At 42.8% G+C, this 26,779-nt stretch overlaps 1 protein-coding gene across 7 annotated transcripts in view; it reads left to right on the forward strand.

Annotated features, from left to right (window-relative positions):
- The window catches only part of LOC308482064 (uncharacterized protein), a 199,359-nt gene extending 174,111 nt beyond the window's left edge, over positions 1-25,248 (forward strand). For 3 of the 7 annotated variants that reach the window (XR_013988939.1, XR_013988941.1, XR_013988942.1), the window contains one exon: positions 4,118-4,189. Coding sequence is in view for 2 of the 7 variants with exons in the window: in XM_081015080.1 (XP_080871206.1) it covers positions 11,798-11,888; positions 13,816-13,939 (215 nt within the window). In the remaining 5 variants the exon portion in view is untranslated. Of the gene's footprint in view, positions 1-4,117; positions 4,190-10,667; positions 10,747-11,797; positions 11,889-13,815; positions 14,036-24,868 lie in introns of those variants that run through there. The other 4 variants (XM_081015080.1, XM_081015079.1, XR_013988937.1 and 1 more) reach the window with 3 other exon arrangements.
- Positions 25,249-26,779: the final 1,531 nt, after the last annotated feature.

A 26,779-nucleotide genomic window follows, 5' to 3' on the forward strand; every position in this document is an offset into this window, starting at 1 on the left:
CCACCTGTATATCATTTTCATAATATTCTCTCTTAAGGCATTACATGCCGTAAACTTCATACCTGTGGTCCACAACTGTTCCCAGTCAGCCATCATTATGTTGTGTCCAACGTCTTGTGCCCATTTAATCATAGCAGATTTCACCGTTTCATCCTGAGTATTCCATTTCAACAGCAAGTTATACATCTTTGACAAAATCTTAGTTTTGGGTTCTAACAATTCTGTTTCTAGTTTTGATTTTTCCACCTGGAAGCTGATTTGAAGTAGCCATCCTCTTAATTGCTTCTCCAACTTCACAGTAACTAACAGAGAGATTTTTTTTTAAAAAAACTGAAAACAAAAATGTGAAAAAAAACTTTTCAAAGATAAAATTTCAAAGTGAAAGTATACGAAAGAAAGAGGAAAAAATATTATCCTTATATAGAACAACTGTGACTAAGATTTTATAGGGGGGCAGGTGGTTAAGTGTGATTTCTTTCTTGCGTCTTCAAGGCTGCTAAGAAAATAAGAAGGTCCATCTAGGCCAAGATTCTAATCCAGCATTTTAATTCATTTTTAGATCCTGTAGATATGACTGTAATTAAGTGGTATACCAAATTGTTAAAATAAAAACAAATCCAGTAGCCTGCTAGAAGCTTCTGGAAATCTAAAGAAGCAATACTCCTCTCTGTTGTTTGCCACCACTTAAATAATAGATATTCGGAGGCATTTGTCCTGAGCCTGGAGGTAACGGATATAAAACATAAAAGGTTTAACACTACTTGTGTTTGGGTTAGGAAAGATATTGCTATACTGATGCACTAATCCAGTAGATACGTCTCTTCGTTTGACTTTCTAATTAGATAGCTCTTTGGCTGCATCACTAAGGCTAACATCATGATGCTGTTTAGTAGAGGAATTTCAGCAAGGCTAATCACAGCCCATGGGATGAAGATTTTAGTAACTCTGTTTTTCACACATCTAAAGCATCGCGTGGAGCAATTTAATGCACCAGAATAACATAGGACCCTGTCATCGCCTAATGCTTCAGTTCTTTTATGTTGGCAACATTATGAAACGGCTACTTTTCTTCCTCTTCTGTTAATTGGTTTTAAAGGCAAAAAATATATACAAATAAAATCCTCTTCAAAATGCAGAGAAATATGCCAGCCCTCTAGGTTTGATAAAGTATGTGAGCAGTGCAGGGAAAGTAGCAGGAAGCTATATAAACAAGAGGCAAAGCTTTGATAATTATTGGATGAAGTAAAGATTAAAGTGTCACTAATAACTCAAGATGCCAGGAAAGCTCAATGAGCTTGGACTTGAATGTCAGCTTTGGGGACTTTTAAAGCTCACCTCAAAGAAAAGAATATTTTAAAATCTGAACTGGATAAGGATTCCTAGCTTCTTCCTCCACTTGCTCCTAACACATGCCTTAGGGAGTATTTCCTGCTGATAAATTTTGTAGGTCCCCGGATTCGAATCAGAGAATTATGATCCATTAGCATATGTCATTGCTAACAAAAGAGAGGTCTTGTGGCATCATTCCGGTGTGGAAGTGAGTGTTCTCCCCTTCTCCGAGGCTTTTGGCGAGTTAGTGTGACTGGTATGCAGGGTGCACAATGCATTTTTACTCAGGACCAGCCTGAAGGGACAGAACTTGATGTTAAAATGTGGCCAAACTTCCCACAGGGGAATGAACATTTTGAACTCTCTTCCCTTAACATCACATAGAGTAGTATCCACAAGGCTACTTGCAGGGAGAAATTCTGAATACCGTATTTTTCGCTCTATAAGACGCACCTAGCTTTTGAAGGAGGAAAACAAGAAAAAAAATATTCTGAATCTCAGAAGCCAGAACAGCAAGAGGGATCGCTGCGCAGTGAAAGCAGCAATCCCTCTTGCTGTTCTGGCTTCTGTGGTAGCTGCGCAGCCTGCATTCGCTCCATAAGACACACACACATTTCCCCTTACTTTTTAGGAGGGAAAAAGTGAGTCTTATAGAGCAAAAAACCCGGTATATCTAGTGATAGACAATGTCCTCCTGATATCCAAATCATTCTCAGAAGTCATTGCTGAAATTCTGGGGAAGATGGAAGGGAATTTAGTTAGCACTTCCTTGTTTTCTAGGCAGCTCTAGCTCTTTCCTCAAGTGATTTGACAAATATGCTACCAGTAAGTTTATGGCAGGGTGAGGTGGTGGTGGTGGAACATGTAGAAATGTTTTTCTATTAAAAGATGGTTCCAGAACATTCCCACAGGGAACAAAACCACTGTGGCTTTCATTCATCGAAGTGCTCCTCTGCCATTTGTCCATTCAGAAGGAGCATTCTTCCAAAGTCTAGTTTCACTGGGTGTCTAACAAGGCAAAGCTAAATGGAAGTTTTCACCTGAGCAAATCCCTCCAAAGACAACAGGAAATTAGGGGAACTAATGAAGCCTTCATGTAATAATTGGAAAACATTTGCTTTGAATTAGGCATCCCTCTAAGTATAAAAAGTGCCAAATCATTAGCATCAACTATGAAATGAGAGTTGAATTTTATTAACTCCCAAGGAAGAGAGACTTTTAATGTTTCGGTTTTGGGATATGATTCTTCAGCTCTGAAAATCTGCCTTGAATCATAAAGCCTGAGCAGTTTAACACAATGCAGTTGCTACATATCATAGTTACAAGACACATTGTAAGAGCTTTCCCGAACACTAGTGCTCTCCAGATGTTGTTTACATAATCAACACTGGTTGGTGCTGATGAGGGTTGGAGTCCGACAACATATGGAAGGCACCAGGTTCATGAAGGCTGCATTATAGCTAGTATAGAAAAGGTAAGTTATGTAGCTGGGCTATTGGAGCATATGGACCAGTGTGGCGTACTCTGCCTGGCAGTGCCTCTCCAGAAACTCAGGCCAGGTTCTATAACAACTCTGCTAGCCCAAGTGAGAGCTGGACCATAAAGAAGGCTGATCGCCGAAGAATTGATGCTTTTGAATTATGGTGCTGGAGGAGACTCTTGAGAGTCCCATGGACTGCAAGAAGATCAGACCTATACATTCTTAAGGAAATCAGCCCTGAGTGCTCACTGGAAGGACAGATCCTGAAGCTTAAGCTCCAGTACTTTGGCCACCTCATGAGAAGAGAAGACTCCCTGGAAAAGACCCTGATGTTGGGAAAGATGGAGGGCACAAGGAGAAGGGGACGACAGAGGACGAGATGGTTGGATAGTGTTCTTGAAGCTACCAGCATGAGTTTGACCAAACTGCGGGAGGCAGTGGAAGACAGAAGTGCCTGGGATGCTCTAGTCCATGGGGTCACGAAGAGTCGGACACGACTAAACGACTAAACAACAGCAACCCAAGATGCTAAGGATTGAACATGCTGCCTTCTGCTTATATATACCTGTTCGATCACTGAGCTATAGGCCCTACCTACAAAAGATGGTTTGGGATGCTGTAAGGTCACCTTTACAACCCACCTCACCACACACCATTGCTAACTAGGTATCCTGTGCCTTGTTTTCCTTTTCAAAACTTTCCATACATCTCCCTTGCAACTGCTTCAGCTTCATCAAAATGGCTACAAAAGAGACATTGCACATTCTTGGGTAATTCATGAAAACCTTTAATAAACATTTTTTAAAAACCTGCTGCATGCAATTTTCTTATGATTAGCTCAATCAGGGTATATCCAGTTTGGGTCTCCAGCTGATTTTTTGGACTACAACTCCCATCACCCCTAGCTAGCAGGACCAGTGGTCAGTGTGATGGGAACTGTAGTCCAAAAACAGCTGAAGACCCAAGTTGGGGAAACCCTGAGCTGAATGAACATTAATGGGAGTGAGTTCCAACCAAATATAAATGCTTACCATGGAATTTGCACTCAACAAGTGCCACACAATGTCCATTCTGCATTTGAAATGAGACATTCCTTTAGAGTGGCAGCACCTGCACCGTGGAACTCCTTGCCTATGGATATTAGGCTTTCGAGGTCTGCTGAAAATCTTTCGGTTTTGGCAGGCTTATTCTGACACATGATTTGGTGGCATCTGTTCTCAAATTTCTTTCAGGTATTTTACTGCTTTTAGATGTTTTTGACATTTCTTAAATGTTTTAAATGCGTTTTTATTTGTCTTTGTATTGCAGATGTGTTTGGAGCATTGAGCGCTTTGGGGAGGAAGAATGGAATTTAAATGTAATAAACAGAGCAAACAAACAGGCAATCATAAAAAAAAAATTAATGGGAGAGGGAATTAGTATTACAACATCATGTTTTCCCCCAACCCAATGCATGGTCATTAGAATATGTCTTCCTTTGTCCTAGGCCTCCAGACCCACACCAGCTTGCTCCTCCCATTCAACTCTACAGGAGGTTCCCTCTTCAAATATTTCCACTTGACTCAGGAACTAGCTATACAAACAGATCAGGAAGTGGTGTAAACATGAAATTAGCCACAATCCGTATGCACCCTGCACCTTATGTTTTCATGCATTCTCCTGTTTCCCACCCCATGCCCCCCTCAGCTTTGGTTGAAACTGAGAGAAAAAAGAGAATTACCTGGCTCTGTTTCAAGCTGGTAATATGTATGTACACAGGCAAAGTGTAGGAAAATCCTCCTCAGGCTTCTTTAAATATAGTCATCTTGTTAAGAAAAGGGTCGTTTATAAATGTTTTCATTTTTTTTAAAAAAAGTAGGCACTTCCTGCCTTTATTATAACCTCTAAAGTAAGCAGCCATCCTCCAACAGCAATCGTCCCCCTTTAACGTTCTTGTTACACCCAAGCGCACTTTTATTTCCTTCCCCCTCATCTTTCCATGTTAAATCCATTCATTACTCAATCACTTCTGTGCTGCAAATGGCTTCCACTCATTACACACAAAGGAAGAATCGTTTATGAATAGATTGCCTCTCACTGTCAGAGGGCTTACCACAGCACTGGCCTCTTCAGCAAAAGTACAACAATTGCCAGCATTATTATTATTATTATTAGGATTAAGACTTGTTTGTTGTAGGGCAGTTATTTTGCAAGGCAAGTGTGGCAACGGACTGTAATTTTTTGAAGAAGTGGGATTTTAATTTTATCCGCCCCCCCCTTTAGTTCTAAGAATTTATTTTCTGTTATTACTTTAAAATAAAGTAAGAACACCATAAACCCTTTTTACTTAAACCCAATTGAAAGAATTGATGGTGCTAAACCTTGGAATCAGTGTGTGTTTCTGTGTGTGTGTGTGTGTGTGTGTGTGTGTGTGTGTGTTGTAAATAAACTCCCTTCACTTTGGAGCAGCTAAAATGTTGGTGAGTCGAGGCCCCGCTCCCTGCTTCATGATGAAATAAGGCAGATGGACACAAGTATTTTAGGTTAATGGGCTAAAAAGGGCAACAACTTTATTGGTTACAGAATGTGAGAGGTATTGGCTTAGGCATTGGATGAGAACAGACTATACTTGACTCCTGCCCACTCTGCAGGGAGTCACACAAGGGTTAACAACTTGTAGGGGAAGAAGAAGAAGAAGAAGAGGAGTTTGGATTTGATATCTCACTTTATCACTACCCGAAGGAGTCTCAAAGTGGCTAACAATCTCCTTTCCCTTCCTCCCCCACAACAAACACTCTGTGAGGTGAGTGGGGCTGAGAGACTTCAAAGAAGTGTGACTGGCCCAAGGTCACCAAGCAGCTGCATGTGGAGGAGCGGAGATGCGAACCTGGTTCACCAGATTACGAGTCTACCGCTCTTAACCACTACACCACACTGGCCCCCAACAAGGGGGAGCTTGGTGATGCGAATCAACTGGAAGCTTTCCCCTAGAGTCACCGGAGGGTCAGGCCATGGCCCTAGCCACCACCTGGGCATCGGACAGGAACCATGACCGCCGGATTCCTTTAACGGAATACCCTTCAAGGGGAGGGGTAGGTGATGGCCACAACCTCTCCTCCAACACACAACATATTTCCAATGCCTAACCGCCAAACCTTACAAAGTTGTGATGATCTGCTATCTGCCAAGTGGAATAAATTCCTACCAGGCCCCTTGGACAACCAAGGCGACCAACCGAGGTCCATGACAAGGTCAGGTGCAGAAGCAAAACCTGGAGGGAGGGAGAGAGTGTGATGGTTTGTGTATGCTCTTCGCAATAAGCACCCTCTGCTCATGCAGAGAGATATTTACATTCTTTATTTTACATATGTACAAGCAGCACAGTACAATCATGCATTCGAATCGTCTGGTTCAGATTCAGGGAGTGGTCTTCTCCTGCTTCTCCTCCAACAGAAGAGGTGGGGGAGCTTCATGGGACATCTCTGATCCCTGCGCTTTAACCCTCTCCTTTCCTGTGCTGAAGGCACAGGCATAGGCTCTCCGCCTGTTCCTGAGCTCCCTCTGCGGTGCTGGGGCTCTGCTTCAGCACCTGAGAGTCTTCCCACCTCCTGGCTCTCTCCCTCTTCCCCTCCCATCACTTCTTCTCCGTCTCCTTCTGACTGTTCCTGCTCTGACTCTTCTCCTCCCCTTGACTCAAATGTGTTCCTTGGCAGTCCTGTGACAGGGAGGGAGGGTGATCTGAGGAAGCCTGGAAACAAGGAAGGACTCTTGGGCCCGCGGCTGTTTTAAAACTCCATTGACGCAGGGGGCCCAGCTATACACACCCTGCGAGTACGGGAAACGATTCCCGCTCACAACCCCTCCCCTCCGGGAAGAGGAGAGGCTTTGCTAAAATTTGGTTTAGCTTAAAACTAGCTTCTCTTAGTGAGAGACATCCCCAATATTCCACATTACCTGGTTCTCTCCTTATCCACTTTTGTATTTTGCAAGGGAATAGGAGGGTGGGGGATGCACAAACTGTGTCAATGAGTTCATACACACATTTAAAGCACCCCGCCAAAAGAAAAGAATGCTGGGGACTGTACCTCTCAAAGAGGTACAGTTCCTAGCACCAGTAACAAACCACAGTTCCCAGGATGCTTTTTTTTTTGGGGGGGGGGGAGATTTTGGATTCCTAAATCCAAAAAGGGATTGCAATTTCATAATTAATTACATGCTGTAGCTATTAATGTGTTATGTTTTTCTTTATATTTTATTTATATAACCTCTTTTTGTGTGTGGGGGGGGAGGCGTAAGCATTTCACTGCTTCCTAATCATGATTTATGATGTCAAACAGTAGTCTGAACTCTTCAGCAGCAAAGCTGTTTGCTAAATAAAAATTAATCTTAATTATGGTTAAACTAGAATGGCATCGTCAACCAATTCAACTGTTTCTAAATTTTGCTAACGCTTCTGAAAGGAAACAAAAAGAGAGAGGAAGGGAGAGGAGGAAACACACAAAAGGAAAGCAAACCCTCATTTGGAAGCAGGGAGATTAACAGCTTTTGGCTATTACTAAAATAATACGTCACTTTGTTAGGAGAAGCCTATCTGAAAACAAAAAGCCAACAGTTTTCAACGGCAGAATTCTTTGGAAGGAAAGACACATTCACAAATATTTCATGTGTGTGTGGAAAGAAAATCTTGACTGAAAGTAGAGAAGAACAGGCTTGCAGGCCAGAGATGTTGGACCTCTGACCTGTTTCAGCAGAGCAGTTTGTATGTTAACATGCTACTTCTGAATACTGAAACGAGCCAAGGTATGCAGAAGAAAATACATTGTGCAAGTTTGTGTATGTGTTCTTCATTCTATCTCTCTGCTTTTCCTATAACCATTTTGTTGGTAGGATTAAGAAGGTAGCATCTGAAAGCTGGTGATGGTGGTAGTGGTAAGAGCAGGGCTGCCCATAATATGAGGTCGTTTGATGGCAGTCACCTTGGGCAGCAGAATCCCAAGGTGGTTAAATGGGACAGGCCACCCCGAGTCAGGGGTATTACAGGCTATACTCGCTACCTTTACTCTGAGAGAGTTAAAATGCACAAATATTTCTTTCCTGAAGAAGGGAAGAACACCTATACCAGGGGTAGGCAAACTAAGGCCCGTGGGTCAGATAAGGCCCAATTGCCTTCTCAATCCGGCAAGTGGACGGTCTGGGAATCAGCGTGGTTTTTAAATGAGTAGAAGGTGTGCTTTTATTTAAAATGCCTCTCTGGGTTATTTGTGGGGCCTGCCTGGTGTTTTTACATGAGTAGAATGCGTGCTTTTATTTAAAATGCCTCTCTGGGTTATTTGTGGGGCATAGGAATTCGTTCTTTCCCCCCCAAAAAATATAGTTGGGCCCACCACATGGTCTGAGGGATGGTGGACTGGCCCATGACTGAAAAAGGTTGCTGACCCCTGACCTATACTTTCTATAGGTCATAATAATAATAATAATAATAATAATAATAATAATAATAATTTATTATTTATACCCTGCCCATATGGCTGGGTTTCCCCAACCGCTCTGGGCAGCTTCCAACAGGAGATTAAAAATACATTAAGGCAGGGACCCTCCTTTTGGATAAAATGGAGTGACAAGAACTATGTATACCATCATGAGCTCCTTGGAGGAAAGGTGAGATTAGATATAGATAGATGATAGATAGATAGATAGATAGATAGATAGATAGATAGATAGATAGGAGAGAGAGAGAGAGAGAGAATGCATTGCAAAATTCAAATAAGTGCAAATTTCAAAGGAAGGCTGTTCTTTGTTCACATTGTGTTTCAGAAGATGTTAGGCAGGTTCACCTTTAATTGAATTGAATTTATCCCCTAACCCTACACCCAATTAAGGATAATATTCAAGAAACATTCCAGAGTTTTGCAAGCAAAACAGAGGTGCCCCAAAGAGTTTATAATCTAATTTGTGACATTACGGAAGAGAAAGGAAGAACGTTTTTTTTTTTTAGCCATGCCCTTCTCCTTTCTTTCAGCAGTGGGCTATGGTTCTTGAACTCGTAACCTCATAGGCTAGCAGGAGCACTCCACATGACACCCGCAACTCAGCAGGGAATATGCCGATAATTGCGAGTGTGACTGCAGCTTCCCTCATCTTACACATCTGCCACAAAAATATTTCTGCAGCCTTTAAATATTCCCACTAATGATTCATCTTGCATGACCCTAAGCCACACATTCATAAAAATGACTCCCTGCATCTTTTACCTGCGCTGAATATCAGCATGGCAGCTCAGGGAGAAACAAATATAGGCCTTTGTTGAATGCAACTGTGGATAATTAATGATATATGTTCATACCATCTATTCAAAAGAGGTCCAAGTTTAAAATTACATCCAAAAGCCGCTTTCGGATTGAGGCATACTGGCAGATGATTACACACATTTTGCACAGTGTGTGATCAGTACGTTACCCATTATATTTGTGTACATAAGCAAACAAACAGCAGGAATTTCTTCCCCATTGGAAAGGGGATGAAACAGGTAGATTAAAGGCCCCCGCTTCATTTGTCAAGACATCTGAGTGCCTTATGAAGTTATGCACTATAACTACCAGTAAGCAAAACACCAGAAAAAAGTATTAGAGAATGCTAGGTTATATATTTTATTGGGTCCATATCTGTGTGTGCCATTTAGAAGTTTGAACATCTTGAAGCAAAAGAACAGGATTTTTAATAGAGGGCAAGAAAAAGTTTTAAATGATGGAAAACATAGATCTGTCTCACATTGCTTCATGCAAACAGATAGCGCTTATTTCTTCAGATGATATCCTCTGTATGCACACTAAAGAGTGGAGGGGAACCAGGATCATGCTTGCTGGACCAGATCCTGATGTCATGTGTGCCCCCCACCCCCACCCCACAGCCCCACCCCTGACTTCCATGCATTCAATGTAACATTTTCAGATATAATAAGAATAATAATTTTTTTTTATTTATACCCCACTCTTCCCAGTTCAGAAAACTGGGCTGAAGGCGGCTAACAACAAATTTAAAACACTTAATTGATACAACAAAAAACAGCATAAAATACAGTATAAAACATAAATAACAATAAATTCAGAATTTGAAAATCAATTTAGGAGGAAAATCCATCCAAGAAACATTAGATGATCACCAGGGCTAGCTGGCTTAGTCCTATTTGGGCCAGCGAGGAGACCAGGGGAGAATTAGCTGTGGGATTCCAGAGCAGGTAATCTTCATAAAAAGGGGAGGGGGAGGGAAGGAAGGGGAATAAAAGATCAGGCTAAGTTCAAATTGAAAGCCAGGCGGAATAGCTCTGTCTTACAGGCCCTGCGGAAGGAAGTTAAATCCTGCAGGGTCCTTGTCTCATGGGACAGAGCATTCCACCAGGTCGGAGCCATCATTGAGAAGGCCCTGGCCCTGGTGGAGGATAATCTGACTTCCTTAGGGCCTGGGACCTCTAAACTATGATTATTCATGGACCTGAAGGTCCTCTGTGGGGCATACCAGGAGAGGCCGTCCCGTAAATATGAGGGCCCTAAGCCACATAGGGCTTTAAAGGTCAAAACCAGCACCTTAAACCTGACCCAATACTCCACCAGGAGCCAGTGCAGATATAGCCCTATACCTTCAGGCCTGGCCCTCAGGTTCTGTGCCAAAGTACTCTCGCGGTCCACTTGGTCTGAGAGGTTGGACCAGCCTGAGCTCGATGGAGCCGCTCTTCAGAACTAATGAGCACAGGGGAGGAACAACAACAGCCAGACAGACAAAAAAACACTACCCAGATGTTGCAGAATGGTTGTGGGGTACACTTCAAAGAAGCTGTCGTTTCTCAAAGAAAGTGTCAAGGAAAATGACTAATCTCTTGTTTCAGTTTCGATGCAGTGGACATCAGAGTGAAAAGATGGCACAAAGAAGGTGGACAAAGCAGTGCTTGGATTTAAGCTCTTGAGGTGTTGTTACTCTGCCTCCTCCTCCGCTAAATTAGTGAAGCAAATATAATCTAGCTTTAAAGATTTAAGTATCTGCTTTCCTTTATAAAGTTCCTTGCTAGTTGGTAGTCTAGGGGAATCAGGATGCTTGGTGTTATCGTGGATTCATTAGGGTAATTTTTTTTTAAAAAAGGAGTGAAAGAGATAAGGAGAAGGAACAATTATTTTCTTATAGGAAGTTGAGCGTGTTTATGAGACTAATTACTGCATTATTTATACTCAACGAGTAATTTAAAGGGCTTGCCCCTTCATAGAGCTGGGCAGATAATGAGAATCAAAGTCTGAAAACACTCTAATGAGAAAAATCAGAACGCTCATCTCCCGCACGCCTTGCAACAGGGACCTGATTCGAGGTCCTCTGGAAATATTTGTCAGAAATGAAATACACGCTCTGAGGGGAATTCAGATTTCACCTCTCTGCGAAATATGAGTCTGTAAGGAAATGCACATCTCATAACCGATGAAAATGTAAACATTGAGCTATGGAATCATAGCTGGAAGATATATCAAGAGTCATCAACACCTACCCACCGTCTAAGGACCCAGCAGACTTAAATAATCTCACCCATATTTCTAACATGTTATTTCCTGCTTACGCAATTGAGGTCTTTTCCAGATGATTGTATGTAACAGCAATCATAAACATGTCTACTCTTGAAGTAAGTTCTGTTACTTCCACATAGGGATAGGTTAGAATTTCATTTGATTCCCCATTTTAATACACGCATGCTCCACTTACATAATTCATATTTCCCAAAGTAATATGTGGCTCTAAATGCAGCTAAACCCTCAAAATGTACCCTTCTATGAATTTTGCAATCCGGTTCATTACAAAATTCATCCTCAAAAAGTGTATATTAGTGGGGAAAGTGCACAGTAGGGGAAATTGTTTTTTGGGGGGAATACATATATTAAAATTGCATACAAAAATGTGTATATGAGGAGAAATGTGAATGGATATGCTGACAAATGTTTCTGTTGTATTTTTATTTTTTTAAAAAATTGCTGACAGATGCAGAAATGGGGCAAATTGAAACAAATACTGGAAAAATGAGAAATGGAGTGAACCTGAAATTTTCAGATTTATCCATCCCTGCTTCCAGGTATCATAGGCTTGTGTCAAAGTTGTTTAGTTGGTTATCTGTTGTGATGCATTGTATTTGATGTGCATCCTGACATAGTAATAGTGCAGGCCAGAGACTGGCAGTTAAGGGAGCAATCCAAGCCCAAGATTGGCAAGGAAGAATGAATTAGGACCCAGTGAATCTCTGGTTTATCTGATCGATTGCCTGTATCTGGGCTATGCTGTTGTAAGTCTGACATACTGGTGTAGCTGGGTCTTAGCCAGCTGAGCTGAGATGGGTGGTTCTTATGTCAGTGTAAATTCTGAAAAAGTGGGTGTTCCAAGGGAGTGGTTGGGGTGGGGGACTTACACTCTATCCTAAATGATGTAGCTACTCAGCAGAACATTAAAACAATTTGTGGCCAGGAGTCCAAGAACATCTGTGGCCCCGCTTCCATGTCCTAAAGTGACTTGAATGGTTTTTTAAATATCTATTTCATGAGGAAGAGGGAAGATTACCTGCATTTTGAGTGAAGCCATTTGTATGAAACCACCAGCAGCCTTCAGTGGCCCATCAACTAGTGACACCCTGTAGTATCAGCAGATGACCACATGCATTCTGGCTATATGCACTGCACTACAAATGGCCACAGCATAGAGGCCAGGGAGAATAGGAAAGAACATTGAATTGGGGTAGGGATTAGTGGTGCATCTCAGGGAGCCGTGGAAGGAACAAATTGCCGCAGCCTCTAACCCACTGATTATAAATTGCATTCCCAGAATATGCTGAAATGGCTGAGAGTGGGAAGGGGAAGACTTGTGTAAAGTTCTATGCCATTATTAAATCTCATTCACCAGTACACATGGAACTTCCCTCCAGTGGCCTGCAAAGTGGGCAACTTGTTATTATGCTAGAGTGCCATCTAGCTGATTCACACAGTAACTGACATCCCTACATTTCTCCCCTACCCACAGTATTGCAACTGAAGACGAATATCGTCTAATGAGCAAACTTGTGATCCTAATCACAAGAGAATCAATGTCTCTGAAAGCAATGGGGGTAGCTGCTGTAGGGTGTTGAACATCCAAGCATGGGTATGCAAAATTTGAGTAATTTGTCTATTTTTAGGGTTAATGCACTATAGGAAAAGCACAGTAAGCCCTAAGCCTGTCAAAGGGCAAGCAAAGAATTCATTGTGGAAGATCCAGTTTTAATGGTGAACTGCATGTTGCACACATCCTTAGTGGTAATTGCTCAGTTTCATATCTGATGGGTAGCTATTCTTATTTTGCACTAGCTATTCCTGCTCCTACTTTCCTTGACAGCAGTAACAAGTGAATTAGTTGCTATAATGTGCCCAAATATAGGGTGGAAGTAAGGTATGGATGTGGGTGGAGCTGTGGTCTAAACCACTGAGCCTAGGGCTTGCCAATTGGAAGGTCGGCAGTTCGAATCCCCACGATGGGGTAAGCTCCCGTTGCTCGGTCCCAGCTCCTGTCAACCTACAGTAGCCATTCAAAAGCAAGGCAAAGTGCAAGTAGATAAATAGGTACCGTTCCGGCGGGAAGGTAAACAGCTTTTCTATGCGCTGCTCTGGTGTCACCGGAAGTGGCTTAGTCATGCTGGCCACATGACCTGGAAAAACTCTCTGCGGACAAATGCTGGCTCCCTCGGCCAGTAAAGCAAAGTGAGCACCGCAACCCCAGAGTCGTTCGCGAATGGACTTAACTGTCAGGGGTCCTTTACCTTTACCTTTTAAAGGTATTCTCACTCCTGTTCCAGTCACTACTACACAGAATCATATAATTGTTGGGAGGGACCCAATGGTCATCTAGTCCAACCCCCTGTAATGCAGGGATATTTTGCCAAACATGGGGCTCAAACCCACAACCCTGAGATGAAGAGTCTCGTGCTCTACCGACTGAACTATCCTGCTTCATTTTCTACTGTTTCTGTCATTATTTAGAACAAAGGCTATTGAAACAGTTATGAATCTTCAGAACCCAAAAGCAAGGATAGTGATACCAGCTATTCAGGAAATACATAGTAGCTTCATGGCTACACAGCCAATGCAATTCAACTACGTTTAAGGCAAATTATGCCCTTTCAGAGCAAAGATGATCCATCCTGAATCTGTTTCTTTAAATGCAGTCATTCTAAATTGCCAAACCAAAAATAGCTGTAACCAGGAGAGTTTCCACTGAGTTTTTTGATTTTGTGTTTTTATATGGTTGTAAACTGCTGTGATATATTTTTTTATGATGCAGCAGTATATAAATATTTTTTAAAATAAATAAATACATAAAACTGAATTCTTCTTCTCAGCTGTCTGTGCACATCTTGAGCATATATTGAATCAGACCTTTGAGTGCTAGTTGGAGCACCAACACTTTCAGAACCAGGCTGGCACAGCAAACAGACCTGGATTGGGCCTGATGCTGGCTGGCACTGACTGCGTGGCTCAGGCTTCAGTGAATTTCAGCTCAGCTCAGCCCCATCCTCCTAACTCCTCATTTGTGTGTCAAGACCCCACAACCACCCCCTCGTAGAGAATAAGACACCAGGACACAGATATTATGTTAATGTTATTGGGCAAATTTTGGCCACAACTTTATTGTTTACAGACTGTGAGTGGTATTGGCTTAGGCATTGAATGGACCCGACTATATCTGACTCCTGCCCTTTGCGCAGGAAGTCGGGTAAGGGTAAACCACCAGACAGGGGAGCCCCGTCGATGCAGACCAACTCGAGCTCCCCGAGATGTTCCCCTCAGGATTGTGTCATGGCCCTAGCCCCGCCCTGGGCTTCAGACAAGACAACACCCACAGATTCCTTTAACAGAATACCCTTAAGCTTGGAGGGGCAGGTGGTGACCACACCTGTCCTCCCCCATCATAAGGTCAAACAATGCCTAACTGCAAAACCTTACAAAGTTGTGACATTTGCTACAAGGTAGGCGAAAACCAAATGGCCCCATGCCAATTTTGCCAAGTGGAAAAATTCCTACCAGGCCCCTCAACGGCAGCCAACCGAGGTCCATAGCAAGGCCAAGGAAAAAGAAACCTGTAAAAGAGGGAGGGAGGGTGGGAGTTTGAAGACGCGAGCCAAGAGGAAGCCCTCTGGCTCGCACCACAGCTTAAACGGTCCTGGCCACACACCCCAGCCCCAGGATTGGCCAGCTGGCGATGACCTGGCCGGGATCCCCAGGACAAGGCAGGACTTCGTCCCCGCCCCCGGAGGAGAGGAGGTGGCCATGTGGTCCACCGCAACTTCTCCCCACGGGGAAGTGGAGCGGACTTGGTGGCTTTCTGCTGGGCTCCACTGATAAGGATACTGCCCGTGAACCTTCAGCCCACACATTTGGTGTCTGGTCAGCTCAGCTCAGCCAACAAAAGCAATTAGAGGGATGTCTTTTCTCAAACCTCTAGCCCACAACCAGACATAAGGGGTTTCTCTGGAGTTTTTGGGGTTGCAACCTAAATAGCAAAAAGTGCGTGGCATTTGTATGTAACATTCATAACTGGGATTTCAAATGCTTCTGAATGCTAGCACAGTCAACATTTTCCAGGATAAAAATGTTTCTGTCACATGACTACATTTTACCCTTTTTGGCACCCATTTGGTGACTACCGTAAACTGGAAGTTTGACAGAGAAATTAAGGTTGTGATGCACCACAGTGGATAGTGAGTTAGAGGCAAGTTGCGTGGGTATCAGTATTGTTCTAACTAGCAATTGACATGGTAGAACACACTTAAGAAACTAAAAACTTCAATCTTTTTTTTAATTAAAAAGAAGACAGAAAGTACACATTTGCATTCTCGTTTGCTAACAGGTGCAAAAGCTAGTAAGCAAATGCCTGGTAATCCAAGCTATTAGGTGAAAGAGGAGTATATGTCTTCTGGAACTGGCATTCAGTTTCGGCGTTGTTGCTTTTCTAATAACAATTTTCATGAGTTCATCTCATGATTACAAGATCTGCTTCATACTAGAATTGCCACCTGTCCCTTTTTGCCATCAGTGGGACCAAACACTGCTGCTTTGAAAGAGTATTCCCCAAATTTCAGGTCCTGCAGAACACTTATTTTCCGAACTAAAGAGACACTCCACAACACCTAAAACGTTTTGCTACTGAAGTGCAGAAGGTTGCTGCTATTGCAGCATCAAAAATGGCCGAGGAAATGAGTGAATTTGGTGGCTTTGCATTGGGGAGGGGGGAGAGCTGGTATTTAGCTTCAGCTGTGCTCATGCCCAATGAGGCTACCGGTGTGTTATTTTGTCTTTTGCAGTGGGTACCACTGGACAAAAGCAGCCAATGATGCCCTGCTTTCCCCCATATGTGCACACTGTAGTTCTTTGGATTTAGAGCCTGGTGTGGCATCAAGGCTTATGTCTTCATCACACACTGCCTCGTGTGTTCACTTTTCCCCTCTGTGTTCTGGATGCCCTTTCTTGAAAAAGAGCCCCTCTACTGAATCCTGTATATATCTAGATTTCCATCAGTTTTTTTAAAGGATAAAGCCTCTCATATATTACCCATTTTTACAACACACTTTATAGTCTTTTTTACAGCCAGGCTGGCTACTTCACTGTATGTAAAATCTTGTGGTGTATGTAATGATAGAATAAACAGAGACATGATATAAGGATGGAGAAAAAATGGTCTGAACAGTACTACCAAAGGGTGGGAAAGGAGCTCAATCCATTGGAAGCAGGAAAGCTGTGGGGCGTAGCCAACTAAGTTTGAGTAAACCTATTGAAGATATTTCCATACTATATTTTGCCTAAGGAAAGTGCAGAGTTTCGTTGCATAACAACAAAAACATTTCTGCATCATAGCAAGCGGAAGGGATGGGTAGAGGCACACACAAAGGAATATTCCTTTTTTCATAAGCCTGCACATATTTTCCCCAAACGCAGACAATCTTTCTGAACAGCACAAATGCTTCACTAAACACTGCCAGTGTTTGATGTCTCCGTTAGCAATCTTCTCAACAGGAGAGGCCAAGTCATAAACCGGCAGCGGTTAAAAGAAAAAATAATGTTTATGGCATCAACAGCATGAAAATATGAGCTACCAATTTCCTGAGCACCTTCTGGCAACAGGTGCCCATTCTGACAATCAGCAGCAACCAGGCACCAAGTGCTAGAAATTGACTGAGTTTGATATATTTTTTTAAGTTAAAAAAAAAAACTTCTTGTGCTTTGCTCAAGAATCCTGAGCTCACTAAAACATTTGAGAATTCTCACTAATTCTTGAATCATTGTTGAATTGAACTAATTCTAAGGTACTCTGTCCCAAGAAGTGACATCAGCCAAAAAGGACAGGATTCTAACCAAAGTGAATTAAGTGTGTGCAGATCCCAGGGACGTTCAGAACCCAATAAGTCAAGCAGAAATGAGGTTTTAACCGCCAGTTAAATTCAAGCAAAGCAGGTTAGAGACCAACAAGCAAAGCCAGACAAAGCAGAGAACAAAGTCCAGAAGGCAAATGGGAAAAGGAGGTAGCATATTGGAGATCTCCAAATGGAGCCTAGGGCTGAAGTCAGAGGAGGCAGGTTTGAATGTGCTGTAATAACTGAAGTCTGATCCTTAAGTAGAATTGTAGCTTAATCTACAAAGCAGATAGGTTAAGCTTCTCCTCTTAAAGGGTCCCAGTCTGTTTTAGAAGCTATTGTCTCCAGCAGCATGCGGGAGACTGGGGTTCTACTATTGCTTCTGAGACAGAATACCTTTTAGTCCAAGGAAGGCAATGCATCATCTTCAAGCTACTATCCTCTGGTGCTGCAATTCCCTAAGAGGCAGTGGTGTCAAAGATGGGTTCAAATTTTCTGAGATTCACATGTGTGTGTTTTTATGCATTAGTGAAGCTTGCATCTAAAATATGTACCAGGGAAACATTAGCCAAACACTGCCAAGGAGAGAGACAAAATTAAGACTATGACATTAGGCAGTGAGGACCAACCACCTAATTGCACAATGATCTGTTTGCTATACCCTGGATCTACCTAATCTACTCTCCATGGTTGACACAAATAAGCATATAATAGACTGTACAGCTGCAAGCATCTTGTCCACATTTTCAGGCACCGGTAACTGACAAAATAAGGCAGAATGGTTTATTAGACACCTTGACAGACATTGTATCAATGGTGGAACTCAAGTCTGCATGGAGGTGGCAAATTTTGTCCTCATAGTATATTTTGGCAACTAAAACTGGTTTAGGTTATATTCATACTATATAACTAAAGCTGCATATGCATCTAATGTCTTATGAGATCACCCTCATTTTGTGAGCCAAAACAATATGGCTCAAGTGCCATTAACCTCCATGCAAGCAGTTATAAAATCATAAAATAATATGCATGGCCTTCAAGAGTCCTTTTGCATTTTGAAGGTCTTTCTTTACAGGTTCCTAAAGGGGCTTCACATCCAAAGAATTTCCATATATGTGAAGGCCATTGCTGTGGGAAAGATTTTACTGAATCGCCCAATCTCACTGCTAATATGGAAGAACTTTTATTTTCCATCAGAATTGTAGATATTAACATGACAGTCCCTTGAAGTGATGATGAAGTTATGAAAACTTGGTCCCATAATAAAAAAGTAAAATGCTTTGCAGAATGATTGAAATAAAAATTAACTTCACAGTCGAACAGGAGACATTTTCTGCCCTCCAGATATTGAATCCCATACTTCTAAAAGAGCACATGCAATTTTCATATTTTATAATGTCTAATGAGTAATATATGAAAAAGTAATGAAGACTCTTAAATATTGATATATTTGCTAAATTAAATCTGTGTCCAGTGAGTTAGAGGGAACATGACTGAATATGGAAGAAATTCTGATGTAAAAATGGACCCCCATCTTGCTGGTTCCTAGAATTTTAATATGGATCTATTTTAATCCAGCATTCTTCATAAACACAAGGCTGTATCCTCATAGGTCTGTGAGGATACGGTCTCAAATTTAGAGAGGTCCATAAACCAATATTTTAAGATATTGTAAGTCACTTTGGATTATCAACTTCCTTTTCTCTGAGCTACTTCTTCCATCTCATCTTGGGAAGAGTGGCTCAGTGGTCTAGTTTAAGCCAAGGATAGGGAATTTGTGGTCCTCTAGATTTTGTAGGATTCCAACTTTCCTCAGTCCCATCCAGCATGTCCGATAGTTAGGGATGATGGGAGCTGTAGTCCTACAACATCTGGAGGGCCATAGATTCCCTATCTCTGCTGTTAGTGGTAGAAGGCATAGGGCTCGCCAGATGTTGGGCTCCAACTGCCATCAGTAACAGTTCAGCATGGCCAGTGGTCAGGGATGATAGGAGCTGTAGTCCAGAAACATCTGGAGTCTAATTGGTTCTCCACCCCTGGTTTAGGCCACACATTCTTATTTTTTTCCTCATTGATAACCCCGAGCTTGTGATTTTGAATCTCAAAGTCCCTCTCACTGAGATAAAATGAGATTTGTACCTTGTTTTAGTTACTGCTTTATTTTTTTAATGGAGAGAGGGCAAATATGTGTGTGCAGCATGTGCGCACACACATGCAAGCCATATTGACTGCCTTGAATGTCAGACAGGACAAAAAAAAAAATAGTTTACAGAATAACAAGTCTTGCTGAAGCAGAACCAGCTTGGCTTCTGCAAGGATATATCTTGCCTCTCTAGCTTATTAGAGTTCTTTGAGAGTGTCAACATATAGCATATAGTTAGAGGTGATCGTGTTGACCTAGACCAGACATAGACAAACTTGGCCCTCCAGATGTTTTGGGACTACAACTCCCATCATCCCTAGCCAACAGCACCAGTGGTCAGGGGTGATGGGAGTTGTAGTCCTAAAACATCTGGAGGGCCGAGTTTGCCCATGCCTGACCTTGACTTACAAGAAGCTTTTGGTAAAGCGTGTTCTCACTAAAGGAGAGCACGTGTTGCGGATGGGGCCAGGCAAAGCACCCGGTAGTTGCCAGGCAGGATAGATTGAAGGGGCCTGGCTTGGATTGGTGGTTGGTGTTGCTGGGGTAAATTTGATGTTGCCAATTTGGGGGTGGGAACAGAGGTTATTTAAACAAGGTCCACAGCAAGCTGCTTTCTCTTTCGCTGTGGGCACGGGATCACCCGCCCGCCCTCCCTTGTTTGGGCTTGTGCTTTGGCCTTGCTATGCCTGTCATGGGGTCGTCCGCCTTGGTGCGGGGGCCTGGTAGGAATTTTTTCCATTTGGCTGATTAGTGTGTGCCATTTGGTTTTTGCCTACTGCGTAGCAAATCGTCACAACTTGTAAGGTTGGCGGTTAGGCATTGGTTTAAATTGGTTGATGGAGGGGTATGGATTGGCTGTGCCTGCCCCTCCAATGCTGCTGCTGCACGAGAATTCCGTTAAAGGAATTCAGGGGCTTACCATCCTTTCGTCCAAACCCCTGGAATCGGGTTTGGGCCGCGTAAGCCCCTGGGAGCATGCGGGGAGAGGCTGAGGGTCTGTGCCGCAGCTCCAGTTATCCCTGATCTTGTTCCTCCACACTGGCTTTCGCTGGAATCCGGGAGTCAGTGCTGTCCCCCAAGGCGGCGGGGGGGGGACAGATAGTCATAACCAATGCCTAAGCAACCACTCACAATTTGTATTTTTAATAAAGTTGTGGCCAAAATTATGCCAAAAACCTTAAACAAAAATTTATGAGTGATGTGTGAGTTATTGGGGTAGGGGTGTTTTGGGGGACCTCAGCACGCAAAGTCCTTACCAAAGACTCCCGAGCAAGCATAGCAGCCATGGAATAAGAAGAGATGTCCTGTTAAAAGGAAAGAGGGGGAATGCAGCCCTCCACACTCTGCTGTCATCTTGATGGCTTGCCAGTGGTATTGAGATGCTACAGCTGGGGCTCCCCTCTTGCTTGTAGGATGGGCTGCATAGTGGCAGATGAGATGTTGGGACCTGGTTGTGACACCTATATAGAGGCAGGTGGTTGTATAAATGGATGGGCCACAGGGCTGTGTCCTCTCCACCTCAGTCTACTCACATTCAGTGAGAAGGTTTGAAGGGAGTGTGTAAGCATGTTTTTACACTCCTCCCCTCAGTTGAGAGGGAAGCGGGTGGCACTGTGGGTTAAACCACAGAGCCTAGGACTTGCTGATCAGAAGGCTGGTGGTTCAAATCTTCACGACGGAGTGAGCTCCCATTGCTCAGTCCCTGCTCCTGCCAACCTAGCAGTTTGAAAGCACGTCAAAGTGCAAGTAGATAAATAGGTACCGCTCTGGCGGGAAGGTAAACAGCGTTTCCGTATGCTGCTCTGGTTTGCCAGAAGTGGCTTAGTCATGCTGGCCACAAGACCTGGAAGCTGTACGCCGGCTCCCTCAGCCAATAAAGCGAGATGAGCACCACAACCCCGGAGTCAGCCACAACTGGACCTAATGGTCAGGGGTCCCTTTACCTTTACCTTAGTTGAGAACCCCACTTCAGACCTTCCCAGTCACTGTAGGAAGGAAAAGGATGGAGCCACAGGGATTGGTATTCCCAGACCTATGGCCCATCCACAGATACAATTCATGAACATCTAAGCAGGACTAATATCTACCTTTCCTGATATAGTGATACTACAATAATATTATATGTATACAGTTGTTATGCCAATGCAATGGAGTGAGCATTAAACTACCCACGCACAACTAGTTAAAAGTGACTGCTTTGATAATTTGCACAGGGAGGAGGGTAATAACAATTACAGGAGTCTTTTATATGCATTATCTCATCCAATGAATCTTACCTGGTAATTTTCATTTTTTATTGAAATGCAATAATGGTCTGAAATAGCAGTCTTTCCATTCCAGGCTGTGATCTTTAAGACTTAACAATGCATTACAAAATAAGACTTTCACATGTTTGATTCCTCATACTCTCAAGGAACATGAATCTTCCACAATTTGATAGTTTTAAATAGAGGTCGACAAATTTCCAATGAAATATGTAAGTCTCACTTCCCAAATTAATTTAAATTCAACATCAGTCAACAAAACTGAGCATAAGCCTAATGACTAATGACCCAACCCCAAGGCCACAATCCTATGCACATGTAATTTGGAGGTAAATCCCATTGAATTAATGGTATTTCCATTTGAGTATGATCTGAATAGAAACCAGAGTATACATCTGAGTAAATAAGAAAAGGATTTCAGGCTTCATGAGTTACTGGCACATTATGCTGATGTGCAAATCGTATTCTCTCATGTTGACATCTCAGGTTAGTGTGATAGAACTAATCCAGAGGAGTAGATTATTAGTCATTATTGTTGCCTTTTGAGCTCTGCAGGAATATAGAAACATAAATTAGTGGTTACCTGTGTATCAGAGAAAGAGATTAGATAGCAATTAATAGTGTTTAAACAGTATGGACAAGTTCCTGAAACTGCCACCTGGGGAACCAGTTTCCATGGGTTGTTTTCAGCAGAGCTTTACTCAGAGTAGACCCATTGAAATTCATGAGGATGACTAACTCCCTAACTAACAAGGAGAAGGGGATGACAGAGGACGAGATGGTTGGATAGTGTTCTGGAAGCTACCAGCATGAGTTTGAGGAAACTGCGGGAGGCAGTGGAAGACAGAAGTGCCTGGCGTGCTCTGGTCCATGGGGTCACGAAGAGTCGGACATGACTAAACGACTAAACAACAACAACAACAACTCCCTCAGCCCCCATATGACCAATGGTTAGTCTCAGGGATTGTACTGAAGAGGAGAAGGAATGGTGGAGGTCTCTTTCCCCCCTTTCCTGTAGCTTACAGTGAGGTGGAAGGCAGTTTTGAATTACAGTAGGGCTTTGAGGGAGATAGCAGCTCAGAGACAGGAAAAACAGCCGAGTTGTGTTAGGAGAAGGAGAAGGGGAGACAGAGCAGCTAGCTGGCATGTCAATGGTCAGCATACCCAACCCCCCCTTCTCCCAAAACACACCATTCATTAAGGGTGCTAAAACAAAGAGCACAGAGACAATTGTCCATTGGAGAACGCCATAGAGGTGTTGTTGCTAGAGAGGGAAGGGGGAGGAGTTCAGTGCGAGCAACTCCATTATGGAGGAATGACCGGGATTCTTTGTCTTTGACCCTGATGACTGAATAAATCATGAATAAGAATTTTCTTGTTTCCTCCCTGCCTCTTGGTGTCATCGGGGGGAAGGAAAGAGTTCCTCAAACCTGATAGTTAGGAACGATGAGAGTTGCAGTCCAAAATATATGGAGGGTATCAAGTTGATAAGAACTGCTTAGATGGGCTGATGGTCCAAAGTAGACTAGAAACTTATACTAGAAACTAATCTTTAAGTCAGTAAGAAAGCAGACAGGTGTTGTCTTCTAAGAATAGACCCATTTTCTTTAGGCCACATACTTAGTGAATCTGTGCACCATATCACCAGTTGTACTTTCAGAGTTCTCATCATTTTGGAGGCTGGGAGGCAGCCTGTGGTTACAGTTCTGCACTTCTTCTAGAACAGCCTGTACCCATTTGGGGTTCGCAGATTTCTGAACTGTAACTCTCATCACCCATTACCACTGGACACACAGCCTGGGTTTGATAGAGGTTGTAGTTCAATATCTAGGCTTGGGGACATGCTCTAGGGTGTGGAACTAGTTGCCGACTAGAATAAGGTTACCATATTTTTTTCCATGAATCCGGGGACACTTTTCAACTTCTATGGATTTTGTATGGGGACTGATTTGTAAATCTGGGGACTGTCCCCAGGAAATGGGGACATCTGGTAATCTTAGACTAGAAGACTCAGCTATACAGCTCAAAATAAAATGCTTTAAATGTGTTGTAAAGTGCAATATACAATAGCGACACTAGATGGATGACAGTGAGCTATGCAAAATTCAATGTGTTTTTCAAAATGTTTTTTTTTTAAAGGCATTTTCACAGCGTTTTTTATATGTGTGTAGATTTTATTCCAAAGTTAGAATGCTGTTATCATTGGCCTAGGTCAGTGTTGGCCAAACTTGGGTCTCCATCTGTTTTTGGACTACAACTCCCATCATCCCTAGCTAGCAGGACCAGTGGTCAGGGGTGATGGGGATGCTGGAGAACCAAGTTTGGCCAACACTGTCCTAGGTATAAATGCCACTGGAGAGATATTACACAGGGACCTATTACCAGTTCTGTTATATAATTGTACAGGCTCCCACAGTGCAGTTGATCAATGAGGTATGATCCAGACATTAAGCACTTTTGATGCCCATTGATTATGATGAAAATATGCAGAACATACATTATTTTCCACTGAAGTAGTCAAACTTAAATGTGCTCAATTTTGGCTGGATTGTACCCATTGCTAGAGAGTATTGGTGAGCTATAGCAAATTCAATGCATTTTTCAAAACGATTTTTTTAAAAAAGCACATTTTTACAATGTTTTTAACATGTGTGTAGATTCCACATAGGGTAGGCAAACTTACTGCCCTGTACAGAAATCACTGGAATTCTTTAATTCCAATGGCATCGCAGCACATCTTGTGGGAGTTGCATGGGTGGGAGCTGGGCAATAGCTCAGCCCCAGGTGATGCAGACCCTGGGACTTCCAGCTAGGAGGCAAACTCTTTGAAGAACCCCTGTGCATCCTTTTCCCCCAATGAAACATCAATTCCCTTAACAGAAATATACAAGAAAACAACCGGAGCTACTGAGCTACAGTCATATCTGTGCATGTTTAATACCAAACCCTAGAATTTGAAATGGCTAATTAAAGACATTAGCAAATGTCAATACAGCAATATTTTAATGACTTCAAGATAATCCCACAGCAATCAATTTAAATCAAAATGAGTTTATTGTAAAGTGCCAAAGGTGGAGAAAATGCTTCCTTTGCACTACAAAGTACGGATTTCTGAAATGAATAATGCCTGTTCAGAATTTAACTAGATAATTACCTCATTTGCATTTGGTAAAGCGATAAGAGGAATGGAAAACGACAGCTCAGTGGGAAATGATGTTAAGCGTTAATAGATGACATGCACAAGACAGCAGTATTCAAACTTTTGTCATTTTTAACAGGGCTCAATTTGAAAGAAATACATTTATTAACCTCAGTGCCCCAATAGGGGAGAAACAATGAAGAATAAAGGTATAACAAATGAAGGAGTAGCTCATGCCATGCCTGGATTCAGCATACTATTCAGATCCTGAGGAAATATGACATGTAAGCCTCATCAGACTTTACCACAATTTGTCTGGTTCAGTTCACACAAAAAATATTATGTCGTGGACTGTGACAGCATGGGCTATAGCCTACATCGAGAGAGGGAAGGGAACAAGCAAACAGCCAAACGAACACCACCATCTTGTTAAATTGATATCTTCCCCCCACCTTTGGCCTCCACTAATCACCTCTTTAAATTTTGTGACTGTCACTGTCCCAACCTCCTCCTTGTATTAAAAGTATACTAACAGGTAGACTAGGTAGAGTGGGATAGAAATTAAGCAAGGGGTGAATAACAAGGGCCCATTTTTTCCCCAAACCAAACTGTCAGTTCAGTTAAGGTTTTGTTTTAGTTAAACAGTCTTTGATAAAATAATTTTGGAGGGGGGGGGAAATCACACTACAGTTTGAGTAAAAGATAAAGGGACCCCTGACCATTAGGTCCAGTCGTGGCTGACTCTGGGTTGAAGCGCTCATCTCGCTTTATTGGCTAAGGGAGCCGGCGTACAGCTTCTGGGTCATGTGGCCAGCATGACTAAGCCACTTCTGGCGAACCAGAGCAGCGCACGGAAATGCTGTTTACCTTCCCACCAGTGTGGTACCTATTTATCTACTTGCAGTTGACGTGCTTTCCAACTGCTAGGTTGGCAGGAGCAGGGACCGAGCAACGGGAGCTCACCCCATCACGGGGATTCGAACCGCCAACCTTCTGATCGGCAAGTCCTAGGCTCTGTGGTTTAACCCACAGCGCCACCTGCATCCCCTCACAGTTTGAGTAGTTACCCATAATAACCAATAGCAACAACAGAACCCCAGTGATAAACACACCCAGCTAAATCTATTCTAAACTGTTTCCCTAACCAAGCTAATACTTGTCAACTTGAATCCCTTGGTTCAGCGTCTGAGTCTTCTCCTAGTTTTGGGTGTAGTGCCCAACAGTACTGTCTTAACCCTTTCTATTATCCCAGCGCTCTTAAAGTGTTTCAGCCCCTTTTCTCACTAGTAGTGCTTTGCCTCAAAAAATTCCTGGCCCCTTATTTTCTACCTTGGCATATATAATTCACTGCCCTCTCACAACTTTTTAGCCTTCCAGTTGTTGCTGAATTGCAAGGCTCGTCAGTCCCAGCAAACATGACCAATGGCCAGGGATTATGGGAGTTGTAGTTCAGCGGCCTCTGGAGGGCCAACAGTTCCCCATGCCTGTGTTAGCCAATCAGAAAGAGAGTGGAGTTTTGATTAAATTTCTGTTTCCCTTGAATCGTTAGGATCCTAGGCTGAACTTTTGACTTTCCTTTGCACAGCCACCCCCTGACGGCAAACACACACTATAAGGAAAGATACTGGCATCTGCCAACTGAAGACAATACTATTCAGATGAGCCCTGGTAGTGCTCCCCTTCTGTTGGATTATGTCTCCCACCTTTTTATTCTAAAACTGAATCTTGAATATATCCAGGGTGGTTTTTTTTCAGGGGGAACTCATAGGAACTCAGTTCTGGCACCTTTCAGATGAGCTCTGGCACCTCTCAGGTGGGCACTGTGGCCATTCTAAGAGAACAACGATGGTGTCCATGGTGAGTTCTGGAACCTCGTTTTTTCTAGAAAAATAGCACTGAATATATCCTTTTGAACTGTGCTGAGAATGCTGCTTTCCTACTAATAATTGCAACCAGTCTCTGAACGTCAAATGGCGCCTCACTTCTCTCTCTCTCTCTCTCTCTCTCAATGCTGGGTAGAGGAAGCAATTTCTACACTTCTACTTTTTAT

The sequence above is a fragment of the Podarcis pityusensis genome, assembly GCF_964106645.2.
Source record: "Podarcis pityusensis genome assembly, chromosome: 7".
Taxonomy (NCBI): Eukaryota; Metazoa; Chordata; class Lepidosauria; order Squamata; family Lacertidae; genus Podarcis; species Podarcis pityusensis.